Below are 11982 nucleotides of genomic sequence, written 5' to 3'. Positions count from 1 at the left end.
TCTTTTAATAGTTAATTTCAAGTAATATTTTAATATTATTTTTTTATTGTACAGCATGAGACAGGTGGATCTGGACCACGTCCCGGGGACAAGAGACCACGAGATGTTATTGATGATAGCACTTAGATTTTACTGTTTATTTGGCTTTGATATGTACTTTTTTATGGACTTTACACATTTGTTTACACGTGCACATACTTTATATATATGGATAGTTGCATAATAGGATTAGATCATATATATTTTGTGCATACTTTATATATTTTGTGCACATTAGATATTATGTGGAGTGAACATCATGTTACCATCTAGACATATATATGGATTAGATATTATATGGATTATGTGGACTTGAAATTTTACTGTTTATTTGGCTCTGATATGTACTATTTTACGGGCTTTACATATTTGTTTACACGTGCACACACATACTTTATATATATGGATAGTTTCATAATAGGATTAGATCATATATATTATGTGCATACTTTATGTGTATTGTGCCCATTAGATATTATGTGGACTTGAAATTATGTGCACATTAGATCATATATATTGACTTGAAATTATGTGGACTTGAAATTTTGTGCATACTTTATATATTATGTGGACTTGAAATTTTATTTATGGAAGTTGTGCTTAAACAACTTTATAGGCATTATGTGGACTTGTAATTTTATTTTTGGAATTTCATTTAAATAGTTCTTGTGATTAGATAAACTAAATGTGCATACATCATGAACTAAGTATCGAAACATATCTTATAATTATAACATATTCTAAATTAAAAAGTATCATTTAACAAATATAATGAATAGAACTTGATTAAAACATAATTATCTCATTCCTAAATTTGACCAATAGTCTCTCATTTATGTATGTTGTACACAAAATGTAATCAAGAAGACATATCTAAAATAAAATAAACAATCTATTTAAATAACTTTGTTTTCATTGATGCCTTCTACTTGTGGTAGACCTAAAACAAAATTTTACTAGATTCATTCCGTTATACCATTTGCATCCTCTCTCTTTTGAAAAGCATCTATAATTGTCTCATGCTCTTCCATAGAGTCCATAATTGTTTATTAGCAGGCCTGCCACGATATCTATCCAATTTTATATTAGTTGCCACTACCAAATGTGAGTAATGTATAATCTTCTTCTCTAATTCATAATCTTCAAATGCGGGCAATCCATTCTTTCTTGTTAGATATTTGCGTAGCCAAGTGCCAACAACAACCATAGATCCTGTTGGATAGTCATAACCATCATCATCTACTCGAGGAGTAGTTAGCTTATGTTTTGGCTCTACACATCGAGCCAACCAATACTCTATCCCCTCTTCATTGTCCTCTGGTGCAACAACAGCATAGACATGTCCTGTGCACAAAACAATTTAATTTTAATATTTAATGAGAAATAAAAACAAAAATATACACTGTAAGATTTCATAAATTTATGTACTATTTAATAAATCAAAACAAATTTCAAAAATAATTTTACCTTGTTGTATAAGATCTGAAATGCGATCATAGTCATTTGATGCAAATATTTGATCCATATCTTCATCAGTTCTTTCATGTAGATCATTTGCATCTATGGGTGTCAATGATCTTTGTTGCCATTCTTCAACCCATTCTTTATTCTCACAAAATTCCCAATCTCTGGAAACACAAAACTGACAAAAGCAAGCAAGTTGCCTTGTGAATATAGTCCATGTGTTTGAATTAGAACTCTTAAACGAATGCCATTTAGCTGATCCAATGATGGTATTACAATCATGCCGAATAGGAATACTATCTTCCTCTATCAACCAGAAGAAACGTCGAATTGCAGAGTTTTCAGTTGATCCTTTTGACAACTTTGAATTGCACCAATCTACAACTACACGAGCATCTCTGAATTTCACTGCATCCTCGAATTTCAATTGTTCTCTAGCAAGAGCTCTTTTTATACATGCACTAGCTCCATCGTGTTCCCCCTTACCATGTCCCGCTTCAAAAGAACTCCATAAATGTTGGACATTGGTTATCTTGTGAACTTTGCATAGCCAATAAAACATTCTTGCATTTTTGAATTGTCCAGTGCAGTTATCTGACCATATCATATGTTGTTTCATGTCAATTTCTCTTTCCTTAAGATTATCATAAAATACCTCAAAGCAATGTTGGACAAACTCTGAAGAGTGTAATTGATTATCACTAACATAGAAATGATACTCCCTCAAATTTTTTCTGTTATCTTCTGTACTGTCATGGTCATGTCTATATATAATGTGCACAAATATGGCCACTTGCACGGAGTTGTAGTATTGTGATTGAGTTTCCTCTTGTGGTTTTAGAGTATAATTTTCTGCAAAATCCACAACTGATACTATATTGTTCCAATTGGAAATGTGTTCTTGCATATGCGAAACTGTCCATCAAGCCATCGGGCATGTTGGGAATGTTTCACATATTTTGGAACAATATGAGTTTTAAACTCACTAATAATTGCATTCACACTATTCTATTATGTAATCAATTCTAAACATTTCCCCATCTTTCCATCCTTTAGAGGGTATTCTATATTTTTAAATCTCCTAACATCAACCATTTTTTGTCCAAACTCAGATGAAACATGTTCATGCAAATATTCACCTATCGAAGAATAGTTCCCACATAAATTGCAAAGACCATAAATGCATGAACTGGAAAGAAATAATTGTTCATTAGGTGGTTTACAAAATAAACTTCCAATAAAATCTTTTATAGTTTCAGGTGGAACATAAACACCACAATCCTGCACAAGATCATTACCATGCAACATACAATGAATATATCGAAAAACATCATAATAGTAACGAAACTGGACATGAATTTTACAACAACAAGATATTCTTTGTTTATTGATTTTAACATACCAGGGTTTGCATTTTCCAAATGATTTTTGACTAATTCGTAAATTCATTAACACAGATTCATCACTAAATTTTTTAAAGAATTTAGTTTGAGTCATGTCAAGAAGATGTTTTGGATGAGGATCATGAATTTTTGATCCCACCCTTAACTTTAAAACATCTCTAGCATTTGATGAAACTCTAGTGTTATCATGCCAAAATTTTGCAATTAATTGTTTAGTTTCATCATTTAATTTCATGTCCGACCTTTGAAGTCTACCACTAAAACTCCAACAATGGTTTAGTGGATCAATTTCAATTGTGTCTCTTCTTTTGGCCGCTCTTGACAAGGTTCTACGATGTAAGTTCAAATAGCCGCTTATATCACTTAACATTCTTTTACTAACAATCATTTTGTCAACTATAGTAGTCGTTATAACTCTATGTGCTGCATTCTTATCTTTAGATCGACTTGTTTTTCCTATAGAATTGATGGCACTGGTAACAGTAGATACAACTTGCTTATATGATTCAGCTTTTCTTTTTGGTTTTGCATAAATACCTATTTTTTTCATGACTTTATGCATTTTTAACATTTTTATTAATTGTAGCATTAATTGACATTGGAATCCTAACTTTTTATTATAGAAAAATTGTTTATATAATCTGTTTGCATGTGTTCTGATTTGTCTCCAAGAAACTAACCCATTAAGATTATCTAGCACATTGCTATCAATAGTAAACAAATTACATTCATTTTCTTTTAGAGAGCGTGGTGTAATATTTTCAATTTTTATTTCTTTTCGTATTGGTGTATGAAATTTATATCCAGCTTCATTTAAATCAGCAATTTGATTGGCATCATAGTCATCAGGATTTAAAAACATACCAGGATTCGCATCCACATCAGCATTTGCATCAACAGTCATACCCGTGTGTGGTTCTACATTTCTTGCATCCATCATGATGTCTTGAATGGTCTCATCTACAACGGGCACTGAACTAGATGCTTCAGAAGTGTTATTCAATTGCCGTTGTTGTGATCTTCGATCTCTTTGGCGTTTTGCCTCCTTCTCTCCTTGTGCTTGAATTTTGTCCACTGTCATTGTCCTCTTTTTTTTCTTTTGACATTTCTTAGAACCCATTTTTACAAACTCATCTTCAAAAAATAATATTTTTTATTGAGTTCTTCAAAAAATCGTGTAAAAAATATTAAAAAGTACTGCCAAATGATGTAAAAAATCTTTGTCAGTACGGATTTCAATGATAGTGTGGTAAATCGATGCAATCTATTTTTTTTTTACAGTAACGGTTATTTAGAAACAGGGGCCCGTTATTTAAATAACGGGTCCCCGTTTTAATAACGGGGGCCCGTTATTTAAATAACGGGCCCCCGTTTTAAAAACGGGGGCCCGTTTTTAAATCCAACAGGCAAAAAATGAAACGGGCCCCCGTTTTATAAATGGGCCCCTGTTTATAAAACAAGGGCCCGTTATGCAAAATTTGAATTCACAACCCACCACTTGCCTCAGGATTAGGCCTAGGATAGGCCTGGGATGGCCACACCTGAGACATGAACCTGCAAATTCAAAGCTCTATGAATGAAAGCACAAATATGATGAAATGAAATAGTTTACATGCCTCTAATCAAAGAATTTTTATACGGAATTGAAACCCATTTCAGATTATACTGTCTAGATTCTAAATATGTAAATTAATTTAAAAATTGATTATTTTAACTATTTTTCATTTAATTTATACTAAATCAGGTTCATAAATTTGAAATATTAACTAATTTTCTTAATTTAATAACTTATTTATTTTAATGAATTTTGAAAAAAAAATTATATGTCATCAATCTACACAAAATTCTTTTCAATTTAAAAAAAAAAAAAATCAAAAAATGCTAAGTTTACGTCAAATTATGTGGGTCGTACACGTCAAATTTTTAAAAAGATAATTACGGCTATTAAAAAATTAATTAAAAAAAATTAATGAAAAAAAAAATATTTGAAAAAAAAATACAGAAAAATATGCTCATCAATTTTCAGTGTGTTACAAACCATTTCCCAAAACGGTTTGAGAAAATAATTTTAATTGTGTCAAAAAGTGTGGGTCGTACGCATGCATGGTATGGTCCTGAAACAGACATTTTTAAAACATAGTTTTTAGAACTCCATTCAAAAAGTTATTTTTTATTATGTGGGTATTAAAATAAATTACATATTTGAAAAGTACACTCAGAGAGCTATCTTTTATATTCTTGACTTTTTCAAGATTCAATCTCTAAGTGTTTCAAAATTTAAGCTCAAATGAGACAAAATCTGAAAAACAGGGAAAACACTTCCACTTTTTGGCCAAAAAGTGGACTCATCTTCTTGCACTGACCCAAATGTGTTAAGATATTACAAAAATAGTATTTAAATTGATCATACCCTAGTAATATCTTCATAACAACAAACCCAACAAAAAGGTCTAGGCTGTGGAACTTTATTTTAGATTGTAAGAAGTTGATTATAGATAACATAACTTGGGATATAGTGGAGGGTAACATAGCTCTGTTTTGGAATAACCCTTTGGTGGGTATACATCTTTTTTTAATATTCACTGTCATGGAATCTGGAGGTGTACTCACCAAAGCGAAACTAATCTTCCAGTGTGTACAACCCGCTCGCAAGGTAGCAACACACAGAGAGTTAACATAGTGAGGGACTCAAACTCAAGACCATGGGGAGCATACCCACGCCTTAAGCTATGATCCACAACCGAGCGATCTAGGGCTGAAGAAATAGTATACATCTTTAGACAATATCCCTATTACTTTGAGAATAAAAGAGTTGTTAAAAGATCTTTGGGGAAATTATCTAAAGGATTATATAGAATGCTCTTATGAAGATCATACACTCATTGGAGGTGGAAGGCCCTAGATAATACATCTTTAATAGAGGCAAGGCAAAAAAAAATTCAGTGACATCTTAGCTTCCAAACATATCACTATTAGAAAATGAGGGAATAGACTAATTTGGCTAGGATCTAATAATGGTGAATATAAAGTTAAAGATGGCTACATAGAATTAATTAAGTCACAATAACAAGAAAGAACAAAAAATTCCTTACATTTATGTTGGGACAAAGTATGTTTACCTAAAGAAGGAATGTTCTTATGGGCATCTCTACAAAATAAAATATTGACAACAAACTGGTTAAAAAAAAATGGTTTTGGAGGCCCCTCAAGATGCATACTATGTGAAGCAAATGAAAAATTAGTAAATCATATATTAATGAATTGTCCCTTTACCTAAGAATATTGGGAATGGCTATGCAAAAAGTTAGACTGAAAGACAACATTATCCAACAATCTTATGCATACTCTAAAAAGTTGGCCAGACATCTACAAAAACAATCTTTATAAAGTAATATGGAGATTAGCTACCACAATTTTGGGATGGGAAGTTTGGAAAGAAAGAAATAGGAGAATCTTCCCAAGTAAGAAAATGGATGTAAGGAACCTATTCAATAAAATTAAAGTAGCTATAGTAGAAATGACCAATAACAAACATAGAAATAGGAACCTAAAGGATTGTGTATTCTCTATACGCGATAGTAAAATCAAGAAAGAACTGTATGGTTTGCTAATTTGTTGTCATTATGCGAAAGGAGGAAAAGAGAGAAAACACCTTAGGGAACAATGCAAGTGTTCAAGTCCAGACTTTGGTTGGCACAAACATAACTTTGATGGCACACCAAGAGGTAATCTTGGAATTGCTAGAATTGGATGCATTATTCACCATTGGGATGGGTCTATTTGTGCCAAATTAGCTAGACCAATAGGTATGGTCACAAACAATGTAGCAGAATTGGATGCATTGATAGAAGGTTTACTATTGTGTAAAGATCTAGATATCAGAAACGTGGCCATCGAAGGTGATTCACAAATAATCAGCAATGCATTAAGGATGAAGAGAACCCAAAACTGGAAACTAAATTCTAGGTTTGTGAGAGCTTTAGAATTATTGGAATATTTTGAGGATATACTGATTAATCATGTTTACAGAGAAGTGAATATAGAGGTAAATAAACTTGCAAATTTGTGAGCCGATGGAATTTTTATTGAAAACATAGGTTGTGTAGAATAGGAAAATCGATTAAGGAGCAGTGTGGTTATTAGCATTGAATGTTCAGTAAGATTAAAATACAATCTATGCAATCTAAAAATCGTGATGAGAGAAGGTAGTTATGGGTAGAGGCATGAAATTAATAGGTGGAGAAGTTTTGTCAGGTGGAACTTTCTAATTGCTAAAATTGCAATGCTCAACTGCCCAAATATCAAATGGATAATCATATAAAGTGAGTTGGAGATAGGATATGTTGAGTTGACATATAAGTGACTCATCTCCAAGTCAGCGATGTAGATGGCAGGGGGGTCCTCTAGAAGAATTAAGATTAGTATAAAGCCTTCATAATTAATAGGAGAGCTATTTTAGCAAGTAATGGTAGTATTATCAAGCCACAAAGAATATACTACTCATATGTACCAAGGCATACAAAATTATTGTGTTACGGATTGGTTGCATATTTAATGATATCAAATTAGCTGATAGTTTCTAGGTTATATGTGTAATAAACTAGTTAAGTTTTTGTGAAGGTAGTTTTAGGATTTTGCTGAGCTAGATCATGGAGTCAAAATTACGACTAGTGTCTGCAAATGACAACAAACCTATGGCATTTAGGGGAGAAGTTAAATTTGAGAGATGGGGAAGAATTTTGAATGAGTTGGACAATTTGGCAAATCACGTGGTAAAAGAGATTATGGGAGAGGAATACATAAACAACGAGTATCATTATCAAGTCAATTGTGATATTCCTTCTACCTTTGTTTTTGTATTCATGTTAATGATAGGTACTCAGAAGGATGATTCCATTCAGTTACATAGGATCATTTTTAAGGAGGAATTGTTGAGTAATTTAGAGATAGCAGTGAAGAGTGTCAATAAAAAATATGATGATTTCAATTCCAGAACACTATGTCATGGAAGTAGGAACAAGGGAGGCTTGAATCCCTGATGTAGTGATAGAAAAGTGTCCCTTGTTAGTTTTAAGAGATAAGGATGCATTTGAGTAGAGGAAACAAGATATAATAAGGATTACGGATTTTCTTTTCAAATGGCTCAATTTGAAGGAAGCTTCGAGAAACTACTAGTGGGTGGAATACATGAGAGAAAAAGGTTATAAGCCTCCCATTTATTTATTGAATGTGGAGGTGGAAATAAAATAGGTACTAGTGTCGGTGTTGTTTAGGGTAGCTAGGGTTCAATGAGATACGCGGAAGAAAGGTAGAGCCCCTAAAAGAGACCTGTATTTGACCAAGGATGAGGCAGGACTATCTTCTTCCACAAATGACCATATGGACTGTGATTATGTTGATCTTAGTGTTTCGGAGGACTAGAGGTTCTAGGGTATGTCTGGTTCTATACTTAAAGATCCCATTTTATATAGAATTGGCAGGAATTTTGTTTTATAAAAATCTATAGGTTTATATCTTAGATGTTTCTCAAAATTTTTATGGCAAAGATAGGGCTCTAGTATATTCAGCTCATGGGTTTTTGAGAAATTTTGAGGTGACCATATGAAAATCAAATTTGGCTTTGGCAACTTTTCCCTGGTTTTAAGTAAAGATCCGAAATGTTATTCTCATAAATATATAATATTTAGAAGCTTATAAGTTGTTTATTTGTTGAGTCTGTCTATCCTTGTTTAGATCTCAAATGGTTTAAGATAAATATCTTAAGATATGAATGGTGATTTGTGTGTTTTGGAATCTCACAACATTAATAATATCGATAAATTTGGTTTCTCTGATAGCTTCCTTTTGAGGCAATTGATGTTTTCTGCTTCTATCTGATTATTTGAATAAAATTGCAGCAAGAACAATATCTAAATTGCAATTGTGACTACTCTACTAAGTCCCCTTCTACAATTACAGTCAATTAAGAAGCTATCATAGATTATCTATGCTAACCTTCCTTTCTAGCTTAATAGCTCCACTATGAACTATAAAAGACAAGGCTAGTCATCAATAGTATAGAAGGTAATAAAAAAGCTATGTAGGTTATTTATGTTTGAAAATTTGGATAAATTTATTTCACTTAGAGTTTTTATTTACTTGTCAAAAATATATGAATAATAATGAAATAAATAAAAAAATTAACTAAATTTAGTAAGTCAATGCATATAGTCATAGAATTGTGTATCATGAATGTTAAACACATTCATTGCTATAAAGGCGAATACAAAATCATTTATATTCATTGGTGAAGATAATTTCCATTAACTAGCAATTTATCCATAGGTTTCATGGGATAAAATCAATACCGACTAGAAACTTGTGAGTGTTTTATATTATTTGCTAATCAATATTTAACAATTATTTGCCTTAAGAAAGCAACTAAACATCAACTATAATAGTCATAAAATCTAGAAACTTGTTAGTGTTTTATATTATTTGCAAATCAATACTTAATAATTATATGTATTAAGAAACCAACTCAACATCAACTATATTATTCATAAAATATAAAAACCTGTTACTATTTTAAATGATTTGCTAATCAATATGTGAAACCTACTTGAATACAATATTCTCACTAATAACCCAATAAAACTATAATACAAAAATATATTGATCTCCAACTATCACCAACCTATACCTAAATTAATATGTCATGACTCATCTATTAACTATCAAATAAATATCTATTACAATACTACCATAATTAATACTCACCATTGCATTCCACTTTTGCATCCTAGTTCTATCTACTATGAACGTTTCTTTTAATTTAAACCATCTCGCCCTTCCGTAGTTTCACTTGTTGAAGTGACCTTGAAAGTGTTGCTATCTTCATCGTCTACCTGATCTAGTAACACCTGCATATACCTCGGAATTTGCGTCACGGGAGCCTCCATCGTCTCTTTCAGTATATTCACCACTTCCCCCATGCTCGGCCTTATATTTTCATCGTCTTGAACACACAGCATCCCCAGCATAGCGGCTCTTCTTACCTCCTCCATATCCGCCACATTCGCTATCCTTGCATCCACAATGCCAGTTATGTTTCCTCTCTGAATTTCAGACGACATCCAAGTAGGAAACTAGATCCTACTCTCCTCCACATTCAAGTCAAGATTTCTTCGGCCGGATATAATTTCAAACAAAGTCATGCCAAAACTGAATACATCTGCTTTGGGAGTGATAGGAAGGCCGGAAACCCATTCGGGAGCCAGATACCCTCGAGTTCCTCTTGCGGTCGTCAGTACGCGGCTGAAATCTCTGCCCACCAGTTTTGCCAGCCCAAAATCGGCCACCTTCGGGCTAAAGTCACCATCCAACAGAATGTTTTCAGGTTTAATATCGCAGTGGATGATGCGATCTCTGCATTCCTCATGGAGATAAAGTAATCCTCGAGCAATGCCCAATGCGATCTCAAACCGAGTCTTCCAATCCAACACCTTCTCTACTTCTTCATCTTTTGTAAAGAGAGCGGAGTTTAGAGAGCCATTGGGCATGTAGGCATACACCAGAAGCCTTTGAGAGCCTTGTACGCAGAATCCCAAGAGCCTCACCAAATTCACATGCTGTATTCTTCCGATGGTGCTTATTTCCGCACGGAATTGCTTTTCTACTTGTGTAGAACCCTCTAATCTCTTTACTGCCACGAGCATGTTGTCTTGCAGAGTTCCTTTGTTGTCTTGCAGAGTTCCTTTGAACACAGAGCCGAATGCTCCGCTCCCAAGCTTGTGCTTGAAATTCTGGGTTGCAACTCGCAATTCTTTGTAAGTGAATGTTCTGAGTGAAGTCGGCACATCATCTTCCTTGCTTTTCTTGGCATGTCTCCAACGTTTCCACAGAAGAAATCCAACCAACAGAAAAGCAAAAACAACAGATACAGAAGCAATAGTCCCAGGAAGAAAACTACGAAGAGGAGGGGACGGTTTGCTGCTTCCCTCTGAAATCGAGTGCCCTAACTGAGAGGCAGCCAGTCTAATGAAGATGGATTGGTTCTCAGATGAAACTCGCATTTTGAATAAATCCCCAAACCAGAGTCTACAGACTGGTGGATAAGAAATAACAAAAGCAAAGGCTGTGCAGGAGCAATTGTTTAGACAAGCAGTCCTGCAGCCTCTCTGTGTTGGTTCGTTGTATATGACAGCTCCTTCTTCGGACAAGTATTGGTTCTTGGCTTCCAAGAAGCCATCGGTTGTGCCTTCTGTGACAGAGCATTGCAGGGGTCTTCGCCGAGCACACCCATTTGACCACCAACTTTGAGTGTCATGCTTGTTGGGTGTGAAACCCTCAACACAAGTACACACATCATCGGCATTGCAGAGGCCATAGGCTCCGCAGATATCATAGTCACTGCACTGACCTTGGAATGACGACCATCCTTGACTCCATGTGCCATCATCCATCCAGTAGCAAAGCTTTAACTCACCATTCGCGTTTACCAGGATCCGCCCCGTGAGGGCATGATCTGCCTGGATTACATTAAAAGTGAAGTATATTCTTGCAGGAGAAACCCTCACGCAGGACATTTGGAATCTCCTAGGAGCATACACCTCCGGAACTTTGGTAAAATAATTCCCATTCCACTCTCCAGTGGACCAATATGGAGCACTGTTGTTATAGACCATCACCAACTGTGTCTTTCCTGGAGACATGTCCATTGCTATAGAGAAGAGCCCACTTGCAGGATCCACAGAACTCTTTCACGAAGCTCCCTTCATACCTTTCCACAACTTCATGCCAGGCAACCATGTATCTGTCGGATGGGCGAAACTCTCCCAAACAATCTCAGACTTGTTGTGGCCATCCAGCATAATGAAATTGCCACTATCCATCATCACTGCTCGCGATCCTTTCAGACCATTATCAGTTGACCAAACAGACATGCCCTTCCCATCAAACAATCTCAGACGACCATCTCTCGAAAATTTCAGAACGGCGGGCATCATTTTGACAGGATTGTCTCTGTTAGCGACCCAGACTATGGTCTTCTCAGGGATCTGTGCATACCAGATGCCAATATAATTATTATTCGTTC

At 34.4% G+C, this 11982-nt stretch overlaps 1 protein-coding gene across 1 annotated transcript; it reads right to left on the bottom strand.

Moving 5' to 3' along the window:
• Positions 1–9507: 9507 nt before the first annotated feature.
• LOC131046474 (G-type lectin S-receptor-like serine/threonine-protein kinase At2g19130) lies at positions 9508–11627 on the bottom strand. Its single transcript, XM_057980233.2, has one exon. It carries the CDS (start codon positions 11603–11605, stop codon positions 10034–10036), a length of 1572 nt encoding a protein of 523 aa, XP_057836216.1. The 5' UTR covers positions 11606–11627; the 3' UTR covers positions 9508–10033.
• Between the last annotated feature and the right edge of the window lie 355 nt (positions 11628–11982).

This window comes from Cryptomeria japonica, chromosome 7, assembly GCF_030272615.1.
Source record: "Cryptomeria japonica chromosome 7, Sugi_1.0, whole genome shotgun sequence".
In the NCBI taxonomy this organism is placed as follows: Eukaryota; Viridiplantae; Streptophyta; class Pinopsida; order Cupressales; family Cupressaceae; genus Cryptomeria; species Cryptomeria japonica.
This window is presented reverse-complemented; position numbering and strand designations above follow the sequence as displayed.